Source organism: Oncorhynchus mykiss, chromosome 2, assembly GCF_013265735.2.
Source record: "Oncorhynchus mykiss isolate Arlee chromosome 2, USDA_OmykA_1.1, whole genome shotgun sequence".
NCBI classification, from domain to species: domain Eukaryota; kingdom Metazoa; phylum Chordata; class Actinopteri; order Salmoniformes; family Salmonidae; genus Oncorhynchus; species Oncorhynchus mykiss.
Genome location: NC_048566.1, coordinates 64,877,835 through 64,897,462, shown reverse-complemented (window position 1 = coordinate 64,897,462; position 19,628 = coordinate 64,877,835). Strand labels below are relative to the sequence as shown.

At 42.1% G+C, this 19,628-nt stretch overlaps 1 protein-coding gene across 2 annotated transcripts in view; it reads right to left on the bottom strand.

Moving 5' to 3' along the window:
- The window catches only part of LOC110493825 (cytosolic carboxypeptidase 4), a 158,582-nt gene that overhangs the window by 127,403 nt on the left and 11,551 nt on the right, over positions 1 to 19,628 (bottom strand). For both annotated transcript variants that reach the window (XM_036953106.1, XM_036953095.1), the window contains exons 2-6: positions 10,069 to 10,139; positions 5,643 to 5,706; positions 5,292 to 5,438; positions 3,694 to 3,825; positions 1,802 to 1,895 (exon numbers count right to left, since the gene is read on the bottom strand). In XM_036953106.1, coding sequence (XP_036809001.1) covers positions 1,802 to 1,895; positions 3,694 to 3,825; positions 5,292 to 5,438; positions 5,643 to 5,706; positions 10,069 to 10,139 — 508 coding nt within the window. The remainder of the gene's footprint in view (positions 1 to 1,801; positions 1,896 to 3,693; positions 3,826 to 5,291; positions 5,439 to 5,642; positions 5,707 to 10,068; positions 10,140 to 19,628) is intronic.

Below are 19,628 nucleotides of genomic sequence, written 5' to 3'. Positions count from 1 at the left end.
CGATGCACTTGCTAATAAACTCTCTCACCAAGTCAGCGTATACATCAATGTTAGTGTCTTAGGCTATCCGGAACATATCCCAGTCCACGTGATCGAAGCAATCTTGAAGCATGGAATCCGATTGGTCAGAGCAGCTTCGTATTGACCTGAGCATGGGAGTTTCCTGTTTTAGTTTCTGTCTATAGGCTGGGAGCAACAAAACGGAGTCATGGTCAGATTTGCTGAAGGCAGGGCGGGGGAGGGCTTTGTATGCGTTGCGGAAGTTCGAGTAGCAATGATCCAGAAAGCTACCAGCTCTTGTCGCGCATTCGATATGCTTATAGAATTTAGGAAGTATGGTTCTTAGGTTAGCTTTGTTAAAATCCCCAGCTACAATAATGCAGCCTCAGAATGTATGGTTTCCAGTTTACTAGAGTCTAGTGAAGTTCTTTCAGGGCTGACGAGGGATCTGCTTGGGGGGGATATACACAGCTGTGACTATAATCGAAGAGAATTATCTTGGAAGAGAATGCGGTCGGCATTTGATTGTAAGGAATTCTAGGTTGTGTGAACAAAAGGACTTGAGTTCCTGTATGTTATTGTGATTACACCATGAGCCACCAATCATAAGGCATACTCCCCCGCCCTTCTTCTTACCAGAGAGATGTTTATTTCTCATGGTGCGATCCGTGAAGAAACCGGGTGGCTGTACCGACTGTACTGACAACATATCCCAAGTGAGCCATGTTTCCGTGAAACAGAGAATGTTACCATCTCTGATGTCTCTCTGGAAGGCAACTCGTGTCCTAATTTCGTGCATCTTGTTATCTAGAGATTGGACAGTAATATGCTCCGAACCGGTGGATGGTGTGCTCGCCTTCTGAGTCTGACCAGTAGGCGGCTCCGTCTGCCTCTCCTGCAGCGACCGCGTTGTTTTGCGTCGGCCTCTGGGATAAGATCGCATGTCCAGGGTGGAGGTCCGAACAAAGGATCCACTTCAGGAAAGACGTATCCCTGTTCGTAATGATGGTAAGTTGACATCGCTTCTATGTCCAATAGTTCTTCCCGGCTGTATGTAATAACACTTGAGATCTTCTGGGCTAACAATGTAAGAAATAGTACTTTTTTTTTTTTAAATAACTGCATAGCTTTGGAAACAGCTTTGGAAACAAACTGCGCTCGATTCAGCTGAGCTATCATGTCAGCACATTTAGACATTGATTAGCTTCCATACAATTTTGTATATACCACCTAAATAAAATTGAATCATTTAAAGTACTTCCTATAACTTTTCTTAAACAATCTACATGTGAAAGTACATTTGTAATGAAGTTGCATTTATGAAAGCTACGTTGACATCTGATTTACTGTCATTCATCCGTGGTTGATTGGATCTTCGGAAGATTAGAAGTAGTTACCATTAGCCCTATAAATAGAATGCCAAATTCATGATATTATTAATAAACTTTTACCTTGAGTAAATCTTCAATAAACATTACACCTCTCGTGCGACAATCATTTATTAGTAGGCCAAAGCCTATTGATAAGGACACTAAGATTGTTAAATATTGCTTAACCACAGAGAATAATTTACAGCACTTCAGCAGAACTTATGGTTAAATCTTGGGCTATAAATCATATAGAGTGCAGTATTTGATTCACCCAGCACTTGGTTAGTCTCATTTTCAGTGCGATCTGATCCGTCCGTGATATGTGTAGTGCTTAGAGAATGCAACGGTGGGTATACTGTAGAGCTCTGGCTGTAGCTGTGGCATGTCTCTGGCACAGCCAATGACAGGTGGACATGATATACGATACTCACTTGACGGTGCGTTTGTGCCTCGTAGTGTGAGGGGGTATCAGTCTGAATATAACGTCCAGGCCTCGGTTTTGTCCCAGCAGCGTAGCTGTGGTGACTGAAAGAAATATAAATGCCATTGATAATTGCATTCAATGGCTAGTGCTGATTCATGATGTTTCTCCCTGTCCAATTCCTTACGAGTCCAGAGTGGAAATCTACTGGCTTCATGGGAATTTCAAGAGACTTCAACTTCAACCAAAATTCTAACTTCCACCACATAATTTAGGTTTGCTTACTGACAAAACGTTTCTATTTACAGCGCTTACTGAAAGTCTACACACCCCTTGCAGAATCTTCCCACTGGGCACAGATGTCAGTTCATCGTCCAGTTTGGATTTACATTTGGTTGTCGACAAACGTGAATTCAAAGTGAAATCAACCAAAAATGTCACCTTGCCACTGGATTTAGGTTACAAGTTGGTTCAGCATAAACACATTGAATCTTTGGGTTGAAACAACGTTGATTCAACCAGTTTTTGCAGAGTGTGTTCACATTTGCTGCCTTAAAATGTTATCAAAAAGAGATTAAATGGTTTTCTTTTTCCTATCAATCTACACAACCTAGTCCACATTTTCAAACTGAAAGTAAAATTATATAATGTTTCCAAATGATTAAGAAATACAAAATGAGGATGCATGTTTTCACAGCCCAGAGTTAATACTTAGTGGGAGCACCATTACAGCTGGGATTCATTCTGTAGGCCTATGCCCTTTAGCAGTACTAGGAATACACTACAGCCTCTCCTGAGTGAGACTCTTAGGGCATCATATGTCCATTGTTTTTGCAAAATTGCACAAGCTCTGTACATTTGTTTGGGAATAAGCGATGGGCAGCAAACCTTGTCTCTGATTTTCAGCACATTTAAGTCAGGACTGAGATGAGACCACTCAGGAAAGCTCAACACCTCTTGGAAAGCCATTCTGGTGTGTCTTTGGCATGAACATTTGTGTAATTGTCTTGCTGAAAAATACAACTCTATCCCAGGGTTTCAAAAGACTGAGGCTGGTTTTCCTTGATCTTTTTACTGGGCTTTGCTCCTTCCATATTTATTTAGATCATGACAAGCTCCCCAGTCCCTGCCAATGACAAGCATACCCGCAACATGATGCTGCCACCATAATACTTAAAAAATACATATATCCATCATTAAATTCCCAACCAAATGTACTGAGCTTGAGCAAATTTGATCAAAAAAAGGACATATGTTGCCTTAAGAGTTCAATTCTAACAAGAGTCCAATTCTAACAAGAGTCCAATTCAAAATGACTCACAGCTACAATGGCTGCCAAAGGAGCTTCCACCAAGTGTTAACCCTGGGGTGTGAAGACACACGCAATCAATAGTTCCTCCTTTTGTATATTGTAGTCATTTGGAAAATGTCCTATAATTTTTCTTTCACTTTAGATTAGGCTGGGTAGATCGATAGGGGAAAAACTCTAATTGAATCCCTTTCATAATTACATTTTAAGGCAGCAAAATTGGAAGATTGTGGAGAGTCTGGACTTTCACCAGCGACAGTATAAGCGACTCACTGACAGTTTACAGTCATCACAAAAATCAGACCTTGTGACCATGTTGTTTAATCATTTCACATTTCACTGGTCAATATTTGGATACAGTATGGTTTCATTAAATCATAATTACTATCCTAAATGAAGGGCACCAGCACATCTGCACTCAAGTCAAATATGTGGCGCCTCTTCAGAATGTAGACCTCCTCCATACTCCCTGAACTCACAGAGTCCCATAGAGATCTTTGTATTAATTCTGGATACTGTTGACATTGAGAGTAAATCACAAAACAGACAAAGCAGTGAAGTGTGATTGAAGCTTTAAGGGGTTATTGACCTACCAGAGGAGCAGAAAACCTGGAGGACCCAAAGGCAGGCTGCCGTCCTCCTGGTGTGTTTTACATTCTGTTTCAGCAGAGTCAGAGTTGGCAGCACAGCCTCCGCCTTCTCTGCCTTCATCCCAATACGACGGTCTGATCGAGACACACATAACACCACAGACAAGCAATCAGTAACCCTCAGATCTAATGATAACTGACCACCCACTGACACTGTTTACACCAGTGCAAATGTTTGCACAGTTATTTTTCAGAGAAAATGAAACATTCTATGAGGTAGAAAAACAGATCAAATGAAGATAAAGATTTGATTAGTATAATTAAAACAGTTGTAGGCCTATGTGGTTTGCTTATTTTATCCGCCACTTAAAATAACAAGAAAACACTTCTCATTGTGAATCACCATAATGAAACGAATTCATGAATAAAAGCTGCTTGGGCGCATGAGGACAATATTTTCACTGAATGATATGCAATCCAAATACGCTATTAGATTGTCTATCTGCTTGAATGATTTCTCACTGCTTTTACACATGTGAATTGCCTGGCGGTTTGTGGAGTGGAATAGATCTGGTATGATTTTCTACTAATCACTGACACACAACCATGCTTAACCAGGCACACAAATCCTAGTTTATGATACAATATTACAGCAATTACAGTGGAAAAACCACTTAGACCAACGTTCAAACGCGTCACTGGCTTTATTGGATATTGCATCAGCATTCAAAGCTGGCATTTTAGTGATCGGAGGACACCCGTTAAATGTGAAGAGTCCAGTCAAAGGCACCCATTAGATGACTGACTGTACTATACTCTGTAGAGAAGAGAGAAAAGGCTCACCGGGCCCTGAAGTACAGGGCAAAGCTTAGCTTTTACTGAAACGCAGGTGAGACCAATACAACTATATGTGCTGTTTAGCAGTAACATCGTGAAGCAGGTGTGAAAGTAAAGAGTTGTGGGATCTAAATCAAGTAGTAATACAATCACATTGATCGATTATATTGCACAGCACCATATAAATTGACCATTGCTTCTCATTCTTGTCAAAATAGCTTGAGACCAAAATGGGTTTTTAGAAACCAGCTGATGCTGTTGATACCGGTTACCATAAATCCTTCATTAGCTTGGGTGACAATGAACATTGCAATGTATATGAATGGAGAAAGCTTCTCCTACTCATGCAAGTGGCCACATGCCACTTGTGACGATATGAAGGTATGCATCCGTGTCAGTGAAGCTTTGTCAGATAATGGATAACATGGATAACAGTCAGATGGACCTGTCGGCCTTTCTATTAAAAGCTAATGGACACCTCGGCCAAGGAGGAGAAAGCCATGATATCTCCATTATTTGATGTGGACTCACTTCCTGTTGACATTCTAAGACGGTAACTAAGAAAATCATCAAGCTACCCACTGTGTTGAAAGGTTGAGATCTACAGACCGTTTGACAACCTCTTACGACAACATGCAGTATAACTGAGACAAATAGCCATGTGCTTTCATGACAACAGCTAAATAATGACATCTCCAAATATTGTATCACTTCACGTTCTTGTAAACTATATTTCCACTCCGATCTGTCAGTTGGAGCCTCACCTCTGTGTCCGACCTTGGCCAGGAGGTGCAGCAGGGGGAGGAGGATGGTGAAGTTGGGGGAGAAGGTCCTGGCTGTGGTCACCAGGGCGCTTAGGAGGGCCTCGCTGCCCCCCTTTGAGATCATGTAGGTGATCCGTCTGTCTGTGCCTGGAACACACACACACACAGACAAACACACACACACACACACACACACACACACAGACACACACATACACGACACACACACAGACACACACACACAACTAAACCAAAGAAGGGTAGTAGACTGTAGCTCTCTAGGGGAAGTAGACATACCGTAGCATTTTATCTGCATGGAATTACTATGAATCTGAATCAACAGAGACTCACCAGCTGAAAGCAGCTCATCCAGCACATTGAGGATATTGAGGGTGCTCTCAATGTCCCCTGCATTCTGTGGGGAGAAGAGATCAACACTATGTCAAAACCTCAGCCAGACTGCTACTGTTGTTTTCTGTAGTGTTGGCTGTAGAGTGGCAACTCGAACGAGAGAACTGTCATTGGCATTGTTGTTATATTTAACTATGTGACCATGCTCTCGACTGGCAACGCAAATGCATTTCCCAAGACCCAGCTGGGGAGCTTTGACTCAGACGTCTAATTTTGAGGATGAATTAGGTGGTGAGATCACTTAGGTCACAACAACACAGCGTGGGTCCCAAATACTGCAGCAGGCCCAGGTGCAGGAAACCGAATGCCCCAGGCCCAGCAGGGGCTGTGGTGCTGTGTTTAAAAGCAGCAGCAGATGACAGCCTTTCTGTATGGGGGGCTCTAATCCCCAGAGAGAAGTCCCAAATCGCACCCTTTCATTATATAGTGCACTACTATGGGCCCTGGTAGTGCACTACATAGGGAATAAGGTGCTATTTGGTATCTCTGTAGACAGACAGCACCTAAACAGGCATGGTGATGAGGTGCGAATGGATCACCTACACGATCCAGGCCCAGACTTTGACATTTATAGCTGAGAGAATTCCTGTATGATAACAGGCAGGGAAAATATCGGCCTATACCATATGTGCTGAGAAGGGCTAACTTTGTTAGACAGGTGGCAGTATTATTATTTGATTGGGATGATTTTACATATGGAAAGGGATAAGGTGGAAGCTGCGGACTCAAAACTTAATAGTTGACGAGGTGCAGACTGACGGACCACACGGTAAACTGGAAAAATCTAAGAACCGTAACGAAGGCTGAAACGCTGGTTCTTCAATAAACCACTGGGAGAGAGATATGCAAAGGGAGACATTATTGAAGGATTGTACAGTATGTATGCACCCCTTTAAAAATACAGAACCGAAAGAAATGAAAACAAATCACGTAAGTAAAATATTCCGAAAATAAACACTGTGAGTACAGCATTTCTGAAAAACTACAAGGGAAAACAATAACAGAACATATGAAATGATCTAGGGAAACTACTACAATGACCTTGACATTTAACAGTGCAGAAGATAGATTCTCTGTTGGCCTTTCTGCGTGCATACTCTACGACAGGTGTTGTCACAGAGGGAATAAGAGACAGGACCCAACACCCAACAGAGGTGATCTATTACAGCTGAGCTGACATAAGGTGTAGCTGTGCAGAGCCATGTCTTTCTGTCACATGCACTTCAGAAGACCTTAGAATTGATGGTTGGTGGCCATTGGTTTCATTAATTAAGAACTACTGACATTGGCATACTGTTACTCTCCATGTCTCTATCACATCAGATCAGACAATTATTTGTTTTACCTTTATTTAACTAGGCAAGTCAGTTAAGTACAAATTCTTATTTACAATGATGGCCTACCCTAGCCAAACCCTAACCCAGACAACACTGAGCCACCCTATGGGACTCCCGATCACCACCGGTTGTGATTCAGCCTGGAATTAAACAAGGGTCTGTAGTGACGCCTTTAGCATTGAGATGCAGTGTTTCACCTGTCCTTGTGCTTGTCTCCACCCCCCTCCAGGTGTTGCCCATCTTCCCTTTTATCCCCTGTGTATATATACCTGTGTTCTCTGTCTGTTTGTTGCCAGTTCGTCTTGTTCGTTCAAGCTTACCAGCGGTTTCCTGTCAGGTCCTATTGTTTCCCAGCCTTTCTTTGCTGGTCCTCCCGGTTTTGACCTTTGCCTGTCCTGACCCTGTACCGGCCCGCCTGACCTCTCTACCTGACCCTGAGCCTGCCTGCCATCCTGTACCTTTGTTCCACCTCTGTATTATTGAACCCTGCCTGTCCCTGACCCTGAGCCTGCCGTCCTGTACCTCTGCCTACCCTGGATTTTCGACCCCTGCCTTCCTTGACCTGTCTTTGTCTGCCCCTGTTTGCTACAATAAACAGTGCTACTTTGACAGTCTGCATCTGGGTCTTACCTTGATCCTTGATACTCTTACTGAACAAGAATATAAACACAACATGTAAAGTGTTGGTCCCATGTTTCATGAGCTGAAATAAAAGATCCAAGAAATATTTCATACTGTACAAACAAAAAGCTTATTTCTCTCACATTTTGTGCACAAATTTGTTTACATCCTTGCTAGTGAGCATTTCTCCTTTGCCAAGATAATCCGTCCACCTGACAGGTGTGGCATATCAAGAAGCTGATTAAGCAGCATGATCATTACACAGGTGCACCTTGTGCTGGGGACAATAAAAGGCCACTCTAAAATGTGAAGTTTTGTCACACAACACAATGCCACAGATGCCTCAGGCTTTGAGGGAGCGTGCAATTGGCATGCTGACTGCAGGAATGTCCACCAGAGCTGTTGCCAGCTGATGAAACTGAGTATTTCTGTCTGTAATAAAGTCCTTTTGTTGGGAAAAACTCATTCTGATTGGCTGGGCCTGGCTCCCTAGTGGGTGGGCCTATGCCCTCCCAGGACCACTCATGGCTGCACCCTTGCCCTGTCATGTGAAATCCATAGATTAGGGCCTAATGTATTTATTTCAATTGACTTTACATGAACTGTAACTCAGTAAAGTCATTGAAATTGTTGCATGTTGCGTTTATATTTTTGTTCAGTATATGACATGAATATATTAATTACTGGTGCTAGCAATACAGGCACCAACAGCCGCACACCAAGGCCAGTGTATTTGTGAGACTAGCCACTTAATGATAACAGTTGGTGACTGCTACTTTGTGGGGGGCGACACTTTGTCTCCGGCTAAGCATTGGAATTAATGGTGTTGTCAGTGTGCTCTATCATAATTCATTACCAGATCAGGATACATGGCTGGGAAGTGGATCAGAAATCGAATTAATATTTATTACTCAAATTAAGAGAGAATCTACTGTCTACTTCGGTCAAAATAAAAATACTTTTTCTACCAACAAGCATGGTAAAAATTGTAATATTTAAAAAATACAAAGTTGTCCATTTTTATATAAGAATACAAAGTTGTTTATGTTTATGTTGTTTATGTGTTGTTTACATTTGAAATACAGTTGGTTATAACGAAATCCTATTTTTTTACTATTTTTACTGCAAATAGACGACAAGCGTGAAGGCCAAAACATATAACAGCTTTGACATAATCGAAAATGTAATTACTTACAAACTCGTGGGGGAAAAAACAAATAGTCTACCAACATGCTTGACAACTGTGGTTCAACAGAACCAAATGCATCAACAGCACCAACAACATAACATTATGAAACTGGTTTTAAATGTGGATCCTGACAACCGCAGTACAGAGGGATCAGCTGCATTCACTGGGCTGTAGATAATATCTCACACACCATCCGTTCTATATTGTAATCCTCTGCTCCTCTCCCACCAGAACAGCTACAGTATAGCTAGCTATCCCCACTGACATCTGGCCGCCAGCCTTCTGCCGGCCTTCATACAGCTGGTCATGCATTTCACTTAACAAGCTTTTTCATACACAAGTTAATGTCATGTAAACTGCACAAACTGATTTATGAACTAGTTTAGCTACTTTAAATAAAGTGGGCACAAACCAATTATTGGAAAATATTTTTCACCATTTATTTAATTCAGTTAGGAGTGTATAAATGACAGTATTCTCGACACTGACTAACAGTACACTAAAATACTGCGACTATACAATATACTAACATTTAAATGGAAATGTGTTTACCATCTCATAAAAATGATTTGAACACAATCTAAATTGAAACTTACATTACTAGAAGCTACACAGTAAGCTACATTATTAGCTGTCTGTGTAATACTAGAGTGATCTATGCCCGGTGCTAATTTGTACGAACAGTAGCTGTTTGGCAAGTGAAAGTTGTGAACATGTTTCCAGGTAATAATTTCTGGGTATTGATGCTTATGATCACCATTCTGAGACCTTGGAACTATAAGGTGCTATCTGCAAAAATAGAATTCTGAGATAATTGGCCTTAAAGTTCCGAACCCTCATTGGTTTGAATGGTGTCAGTGATTTGTATTTAGTATTCTTTTGAGCTTAACAACATGATTTGGGGTGTTTAGAGTACTATATACAGTAGGTAGAGAACATTGATCAGAACAAGGCTATGTCAATAACTACATTTTGACAAAAATGCAGATAGAACCTTATAGTCCCAAGCTCTCCATTTATCTTCCTCTTTCAGCTCTACGGAGAAAGTGCGTGTTGCTAGCCTAGCGTCCCTTTCCCGTCAGTCAGCAGATCCCCTGCCCACTTTATTTGGAGCGTTCCACTTTAGACTGCCATATCAGCGACCGTGAGCAAACAGAGACACAGTCACACAACGTGACAGGCACACACATACACAGTCCCAGACCCAGTGTGTTCCTACCTGCAGAGTAGACAGGAGAACCTCTAGTCCGCTGGAGCTGCCGGGGGCTGCCATGCTGGCCCGTACTCGCTCTGAAGGTACACAGGGGAAACAGAAAGGAAGATCAGGCTAGAATCAAGCCCACCTCACACACACACACAGACCCAGCCAAGGAGACTAGCAGCAGCAGCAGCGACACACAGTCTCCTTGTGGCTTAATTTAACAAGGAAGCCTAGTGGAGCTGTGAGAGAGGGGCGTTCAGCTGCAGGCTGAAACTCTATCTCCACTGATAAATCCCTGTGCTCCATTTGTTGCTGGACGTTGAGATGAGTTTCCTATTAAAAAAAAAGGCCTGACAAGACTCAGGGATTAAACGGAGCCCTGCATTCCACAGGAGGCCGCCCTGGTTTAGGAAAACACACAGGGGCTAGAGAGAGGAGTGTGTGTGTAGTTAGAACGTTTGGGTGGAGGGGGGTGTGTGTGTTGGGTGGAGGGGGAAGCTTGACCAGACAAATGGGAAACAAAACAAAACACAACTGTCTATCATCCATGTTAACAGTTAGTGTTTCGTCAGATGCATTTAAAAACTTTCAGGATGTTGGTTAGTAACTATAGACTACCACAGAGTCATAATACCCATAAAACCTGGCGGTCTAACAGGGAAATGGTTCCAATCGTTTTTCCACCATTAACATTTCCCATAAGGGATTTTTAGAAACACTTCAAATAAGGGCTGTGTTTCGTGTAGGCATGGTGTTTTGATAACCATGTAAATCTCTCTCGTACAAGGTGACTTTTATCAACATATTCGGCTGTATTGATGCCTCAAAAAAACGAAATACAAATTAACTGCTAATGTGGCTATCATAAAGAACTACAAATGCCATGATGATCTGGACGAGACTGCTGAACCGAGGCAAAGGTAAGAATCTCTGGATTAACTATCTAATGTTAGCTAAATGTAGTAATGCATAAATTAGCTACATTTCATTAAATGGAACATTCTGTAAACTGACCTGTGCAAGTTTTAAATTGACCCAATACCTGTTAGCAAAGTTGTCAGATAGAGATGACGTGCATGAGCTTGCAGGGATTGTAGTTTCCCATGATGTCTACTTTGATGCAAATTAGTATTTTTGAATCTGAGAGAGCTGAATATATTGATAAAAGTCACTTTGACCGTGAGAGAGATTTATTTCCCTGCCTGACCGCTAGGTTTTATGGGTATTATGACACCTCCACTGTGGGGCTCTATTGAAGCTAACATGAATGACTCAATGAGAACATGAAAGACATTACACCTACCCTTTCACTTTGAAACTATGGTAAAAGCCTCAGTTTTGTTTCCCATTTTGCAACACTAATGAACAATAGGTCACACACATCCAGTGGTAACAACTATTTAATAAACAGCCACACAACCAACACATTAAGGTTTAATAGGAGATACAAACGCAACATGGTATTTAACTGCTTATAATGCTTAGTCTATTCACACTTACAGGGGATAAATGTCTCACATGCATAGTGGCATTTCAAATCCTCCACAGGCAAAGTGTGATTGGCGTCGGATTATTTGTGTTTGGGAAATATTATGTAGTGTGAATGGCGTCATGGGGATAGAGTGGTCGAGCTAACCACAGCAAACAACAAGGACACATTACAGTAGCAGATAGTTTATTAAACAAACAATTTGCTTAAATTGGAGATAGTTGTTAGGTAAGGGAAATCAACAGTGAAGGAAAACTATTCCTCAATATTGTTTTCCATTGCTGTGTTAGATGAATTCATTTTTACCTGATTCAAATTTGATCTGCTGGTGTCAACCTATTTATGATTATCCACATAATGCAAGGTCTCTGCATACCTAACTCTTTAACAGAAATGTGCGTGACACATACAGTGAGTGACATACAGAAAAAGACTGAGAACTTTCTGCTTTAAGAAACGTTGCAAGCAACACATTCAGTGCTAAATGCTGTTCCACAAGTGAGCCAACAGGGCCAGCAGGGCCCTCGGTGAAGATACTGTTACGAAAGCCCAAGCTGGACACGTTCTCATGAGAACGATCATACAAAGGTGAAGTGTCCTTGCTTTTGAAAACTGATACTCTTCTTCTTTAGGTTTCCCTTACGTTTACAGTGGTTGGGATTGACACGTCTTTGGCTCAAGCCCTTGTGAAGAGGGCAGCGTCTGGGTAGAACGAGGGGAGGGGAGCGACAATGGAGCCAATAAGGCAAACTCAAGCGCAGTTGGTGGGCTGACAGAGAAATCGTTGCCTCAAATTGTACACACTGGCTTCTTCTAAAAAAAACTCCATTTAAAGGCCCACAGGAAGAGAATTCTTTCCCTATGACATTGGCCATCCTCCCCAAGCCCTGGATCATCTTTATAGAGCTCATTAAAATGTCATATAACGATGGTGTTTCATCAAATCATATGACAACACTGTAATGGGTCCTATTCCTCCTCAAAACCCCATCAGTGTATGGCTATGGAGAACAGAGTGAGTATGTATGAGCTGAGCTATTTTTACTGTGTGGATTCGAGAAAGGATGGACAGGAGAGGCTGTAAATTATGAGCGATGACAGCAGGGTATGTCAAGAGGAACTTTCTGGCACTAACGGATGAATGGAACATGGTGTTCGCTCTGAAGGAATATATGCAATGCTGAGGATAATGATGATCCGCTGCTAGTTTAGGGTAACCCACTCACCAGTTCTAGGACACAAACACAACCAGAACAGAACCGTAAACAAGGCCGGTGCTAGGGGGTTCAGGGTTGGGCATTGCCCACCCAAAATGTCATGTTGCAGTAACCAAGCTTGAAACAGACAAAAAAATTCTGACTGTCCACAAGGATTTATCATCTTAGAGCCTGCCCTGACTGTAAATTATGCAATGTGACACAACGAGCGGCACATAAACTTTCAAACGTACTATCACGTCACCATCTTCACTCTCTCTCTCTCTCTCTCTCTACCTTTCAGTACCCCGGCTTTCACATTTGCTGTGTTATTGAGTGTTGCGAGAGGTCTTAGAGCATAGTATTTCGCCTTTATTGAGTATAAGGCCTTTGATACTTTGAGCTATCTAACAACCCATATGGTTATTCTTCACGAAACCAGGACTAAAAAGGACCACGATTGAATCCATAGAATGGTCCTTAGGAGGAAGGATTGCTGACCTATACTTGACATTTGTATCTAAAATCATAATTAGGAAATATTTCATTGAAGTTAGAATATTTCTGACATTCTGGCATTACCCAGGCCTCCTTCAAGACTTCATAATGTTTCCTATGTACTGTATGTGCTACAAAGTAAGTATTGGTGTCATATGAAGCTTGCTCTGTAACATGAGTAGTATGTCGATTTCACTAACAATTTTCTTACATTCATTTCTGAATGTGGACAAATCTAAATAGGAATCCCCCCATAGGCCTACCGTTGATGTGTCATTGGAGAGCACACAAAGAATCAACTGTTTTATCAACTGCTTTTATCTCAGTTGTTTGACTGGCTTTAGAATAGTTTTTCTATGATCACTGTAACATTGAAGGTCAACTTCTACGTCCAGACAACCACTACAGTACACAGCACAGTCATGATCTCCTAGAAGACATCGTCCAGACACACCGATGTCTAGGGAAACAAGGTGCTGTGTGCTCTGATAGCGGTGACCGAGATCCAACTCAAGGCCAGAGGATGTGTACGGCGCTGGCTGATAAAACAGGGAGGCTTAGCTTACCCATCCTCACCAAAGATGAGTGACGAATGGCTAAGATGTTCTATAACGCCATATGGATTTCAGCTGTTCATCAGAGGGTACATTTCCTTAGATGTTGCTTGTTATTGAGCTAAAATAAGACTCGAACCAATGATGTCAGTCATTATGGTCAATGTTTAATAGTCTTTGATGGACCACTTTGAATTTGGTGGGCATTAGATATCCAATACTTTTTTTGGATTGGCATTAGATATCAATATAATAAATCAGTCTAAAAACCTGTTGTTAGCATGTCAAACCTTATGATAATGTCCTGAAGAGTGGCTCTTCTGGGTTTACAGTTTTTTTCTATAATATATACAGAACTTTAGCTGCTTAACTTAGGAAATTAATACGAATTGATGGAAATTATGGAAATTATCAAACTGTGGACAGGTAGTATTTATAGTATTTCAGGAGGCGTATAAACTTTCATATCCATTTTCTATTTAAAAGACATGTCATGTCTTGGGAACACTTTGCATAGTTTCACAGTGGGGCGCTTGGAATGCTCGTATGGCTTGCCCATATGGTCCCTAATGTACATGGAACGAAAATATAAATGCAACATGCAACAATTTCAAAGATGATTAGGCCCTAATCTAATGATTTCACATGTCTGGGAAAACAGATATGAAAACAGATATGAATCTGAAAAAAAGTAGAGGCATAGATCAGAAAACCAATCACTCCTCTTTCACAGAGTTCACATAGAGTTGATCAGGTTGTTGATTGTGGCCACTGGAATGGTGTCCCACTCCTCTTCAATGGCTGTGCGAAGTTGTTGGATATTGGTGGGAACTGGAACACGCTTTCATACGTGTTGATCCAGAGCATCCCACACATGCTCAATGGGTGACATGTCTGGGAAAGTTTCAGCTTCCAGGAATTGTGTACATATCCTTGCGATATGAGACCATGCATTATCATGCTGAAACATTAGGCGATGGCGGTGGGTGAATGGCACGACAATGTGCATCAGAATCTCATCACGGTATCGATAAAATGCAATTGTGTTCGTTGTCCATAGCTTATGCCTGCCCATACCATAACCCATAGCATGGCCTTTTATTGTCCCCAGCACAAGGTGCACCTGTGTAATGATCATGCTGTTTAATCAGCTTATTGATATGCCACGGCTGTCAGGTAGATGGATTAACTTGGCAAAGGAGAAATGCTCATGAACAGGAATGTAAACAAATTTGTGCACAACATTTGAGAGAAATTTTTGTTTGTATGGAACATTTCTGGGATTGTTTACTTCAGCTCATGAAACATGGGACCAGCACTTTACATGTTGCGTTTATATTTTTGTTCAGTATTGAAATTGCATATGGTGCACGCAGCCCGATCTAAACACTAGAGGCCAGTATACCTTTCCTTGCTTAATCAAATCATGGGGGTAATAAACTGGTAATGCTATAGAAGTGTTGTGTACGGATAATACCAACTTTGTTACAAAAAGTGTGTACCATTATCCAACATGGGCAACTTGGGATGTAGTTGTTTTGTAAGTGTCTTCATGTGTGTACACCAAAATAAACATTGTGTACTGTGAGGGACCACCTGTCAGAGAGCTCTGTTCAAAGTGGGTGCTGATAGCAATATCTGTGGAATAATGTTTGCAGGACTACAGCGATTATATTGTTAACAACACAGATTTTACAAGCCATCACAATTTGTATTTCTGTCATCATAAGAGAGTTTCAATTTAACATTTGATGAAGTCATAATCAATCTGACTGGCTCATTACCCAGCTGATAAAAGTTGTACAGATTGTAAAACTATCCGTAAAAGGCATTTTGCTCTGATAAAACAGACAAGGCAAATGACTGTGTTAATACAATTAGGTTTAGTGAAAATACAGTTGACTGAGCCTAGTGAGGATGAGTGATTCCACGGTTGGGAATTGACTTCCCTGCAGAGTAGTGGACTATACAGAGACATGCCTGATCTTGCTGGGGTCGGCTGGGTTGGGTATACAGCTCCCCCACCACCTCCTGCATTAACCCCCTTTTACACTCGTCCCGAAGACAACGGATACCCCACAACACCCCCCTTCTTCTTTTGAACCATTCAACTATCCAACCAAAGATAGCGCCCTAAATCCAACGTGCTGTTGACCTGCTGCTGAGGGGACGGAGATCATTATTCACACACCTAAAATACTCTCTCCGCTATGCTAAGCCACATCCATGTGTTGACGGTCTTCAGAGACCAATCCCAACTGCCTGTTGGACCTGTAGCAGGGTGCTCAGCAGACAAACTCCGACAGACGGAAACCTTGGGCAGAACAGAATGGGTTGAATGATGTCAGGTTGGGATTACCACTGTGAATTTAACGGGGATGCAAAGGGCACTGTGAAGTTCATGGGCTAAAGAGTTGGCCGTAAGGCATGTGGGTGACAGTGAGGATTAAGGTGGCAAAGGGAACCAGCGGAGAGAGCCAAGGCTCCACAGGCCACAAGGGGTCAGGCTGAAGGACAGGACACATGGCTTGATTTCATCCCCCACCCCAAAAAAAACCCTAATAGAAGCACCCTGTGTTTAGACTTTCTCTCTCCTCTGTTGTTGTCTAGTCAAAGTGCTATGATCCCTACAGGCAAAACAGTCTGGATACAACTCTACTGTACATACAACACTTCCTATACTGTAAATAGAATCCATTCATCTTAATATAGCATATTCAATAACCAAATAACATTTTTTGAAGCATTATCTAGCTGTAAGCTTTTTTAAACATAAACGGTTAACACAACAGCAAATAATGCAATAGAGTTCATATTCCTTTCTACTGTATAGTGAAAGGTGCAGGGACGTAACCTTGCTAGCCATTGACTTGCAAATGCAGCAATAAATCAGAAATAACTTAATGAAAGCAAACAGATGGAAAATAAATGAGCCACTGCCTAACGCCAAATGAGCCAGAGAAAGACCGGCTCCAGAATGTGTCGATCTGAGGGAGAGTGGGAGGGAGCAAGAGAAAGAGAGGGTGTTTTGCATGTTTGTGTGTGTGTGTGTGTGTGTGTGTGTGTGTGTGTGTGTGTGTGTGCGCGCGCTCGCGCGCAGGTGTTATAAGTGTATAGCCTATATGTGCTTGATGTATAGGCCTCCTGTACGTGTTGGTGGCGTCAGAATGGAGACGCCAGTTGGGTTGAGTAGTCCACCATGTTTCACCCTGACCCTCCTCCTGACGACACAGTCCAGGCTGGCAGGGAGATGAAACTGGCCGGAGATGGAACCAGAGAGGAGAGCAGCCAGCTGCTAGGACCAGATATAACTTTATTACACCACAGCCTTCAGAGTACGGACCAGGTACACTTTTTCTCACGTCAAGGGGACCAAGGAGGCCATATCTACAATGAACCTGTATGTGTCTGTTCAGTTTGGTCAGGGCGTGAGTTGGGGTGGGCATTCAAGGTTTTTGTTCTAGGTTTGGTATTTCTGCTTTTGGCCTGGTATGGTTCCCAATCAGAGGCAGCTGTCAATCGTTGTCTCTGATTGAGAACCATACTCAGGTAGCCTGGGTAGTTGTTTTCTGTTTTGTGTATTCACCTGACAGAACTGTTTAGTTTCTTCCTTTCACTTTGTTATTTTGTTTTGTGTTTTCAGTCTAATAAATTAACATGGACACTTACCACGCTGCATATTGGTCCGATCCTTCCTACTCCTCCTCAGACGACGAAGAGATTCGTTACAGTATGAGCCTACAATGAACGAGAAGGCTGCACAGTGTAGCCTATGGGGTAACATACTGTATAATTAAAGTGAGGAAGCAGATTGAAATGAAGCTATTCTTTGCCAAATTACGTCTGATATTCGAAGGAAGACAATTACATTGAAAATAGACATGAGATAACAGGGGGATCCAACGAAAAGATAATCTGCTGTGATAGTGTCATAGAAACCTGGTACAGGACATTACACTAAATAAGTGGTGTGCTCTTATCCATGAAGTGTGTTCTTATGCCTTCTAAATCTAAGGGCATAATTTAGCCATCAAGTCTTCAGACGTTTGAAAAAAGAAAACATATTCAGCGTAGGAGACTATCTAACAGAATGGTAGTTTATGAAACAGAGTAAAAAGTGTACCTTTGCCACAGTGTTCTATCGGTTACAGACACAGATGCAAAAGGATTTGTTGTGTTAAAATTAAACATTATAGTCTGACAATTATTATTAGTTTTCTTTGCTACAGTGGGCAGCCAATTTGTGGTCATGCATCAAATGGATGACCCGAACATTTCAACAAAACATGAGTACTTTATGTGTAGACATCAAGATGTGCTCCGATTACAGTTTGTCCTGTGAAATGTGCGAATGAAATTTGTCTTTATCCCCCTTACACTAAAAGGACATTGAATACAGTCATCAAGTACTGTATATGCAGGCAATACAATATAATGGTTACATGAGATGCATAGACGTTTTAGGGGCCCTAAGCAAGATTTGGTTGGGGGCCCCCCCACCTTGTGGGCAAAATGTTTTAGTGGCCCTGCTATTGGGAGCAGAGAGAAAAATGTACAGCTTTTAAGTAAATGTTCTTGGGGGTTGGGGGGGTGAGAGAAAAGCGTGCACATTTCTTGCAGTTCTACACATTTTACCATTGGATGGAGAGAAGATCTTTCAGTTTTAAGGCTAATTCCCTGCAGTTCTATACATTTTGCAATTACTTATGCCATCTTCATATGATATCAATTAATGGGTGCCCCTGGAGGTCAGGGCAACTTGGCATGTGCCTTGAGTGCCCAGTAAGTAATTTAGCCATGAGGTAAATTAGTCTAGCCAGCTTTCTAAAACTTGTAACAATTACAAGGTTTAAATAGCTGGCTAGCTAACTTAGCTATCAATTGAGTGACTGAATGGCAGTGATTGACAAAACATGAGAAAAACTGCCGATCTATTCTGGCCAACCGCTTATGATGGTTATGCATAGAAACGGCCCTGATGAGCTGTAAAATTCAAACATGTAATAGACTGTAGAGCCAAGTTGTCCCTGTAACGTCCTTTGCTTCACTGAAACATGGCTCACTGGAGAGACGCTATCCGAAGCGGTGCAGCCAACGGGTTTCTCCACACATCGCGCAGACAGAAACAAACATCTTTCTGGTAAGAAGAGGGGCGGGGGCGTATGCCTCATGGCCAACGTGACATGAGAAACAAGAAACATACAGGAACTCAAATCCTTCTGTTCACCTGATTTAGAATTCCTCACAATCAAATGTAGACCGCATTATCTACCAAGAGAATTCTCTTCGATTATAATCACAGCCGTATATATCCCCCCCCAAGCAGACACATCGATGGCTCTGAACAAACTTTATTTAACTCTCTGCAAACTGGAAACAATTTATCCGGAGGCTGCATTCATTGTAGCTGGGGATTTTAACAAGGCTAATCTGAAAACAAGACTCCCCAAATTTTATCAGCATATCGATTGCGCAACCAGGGGAGGAAAGACCTTGGACCATTGTTACTCTAACTTCCGCGACGCATATAAGGCCCTGCCCCGCCCCCCTTTCGGAAAAGCTGACCACGACTCCATTTTGTTGATCCCTGCCTACAGACAGAAACTAAAACAAGAGGCTCCCACGCTGAGGTCTGTCCAACGCTGGTCCGACCAAGCTGACTCCACACTCCAAGACTGCTTCCATCACGTGGACTGGGAGATGTTTCGTATTGCGTCAGATAACAACATTGACGAATACGCTGATTCGGTGTGCGAGTTCATTAGAACGTGCGTTGAAGATGTCGTTCCCATAGCAACGATTAAAACATTCCCTAACCAGAAACCGTGGATTGATGGCAGC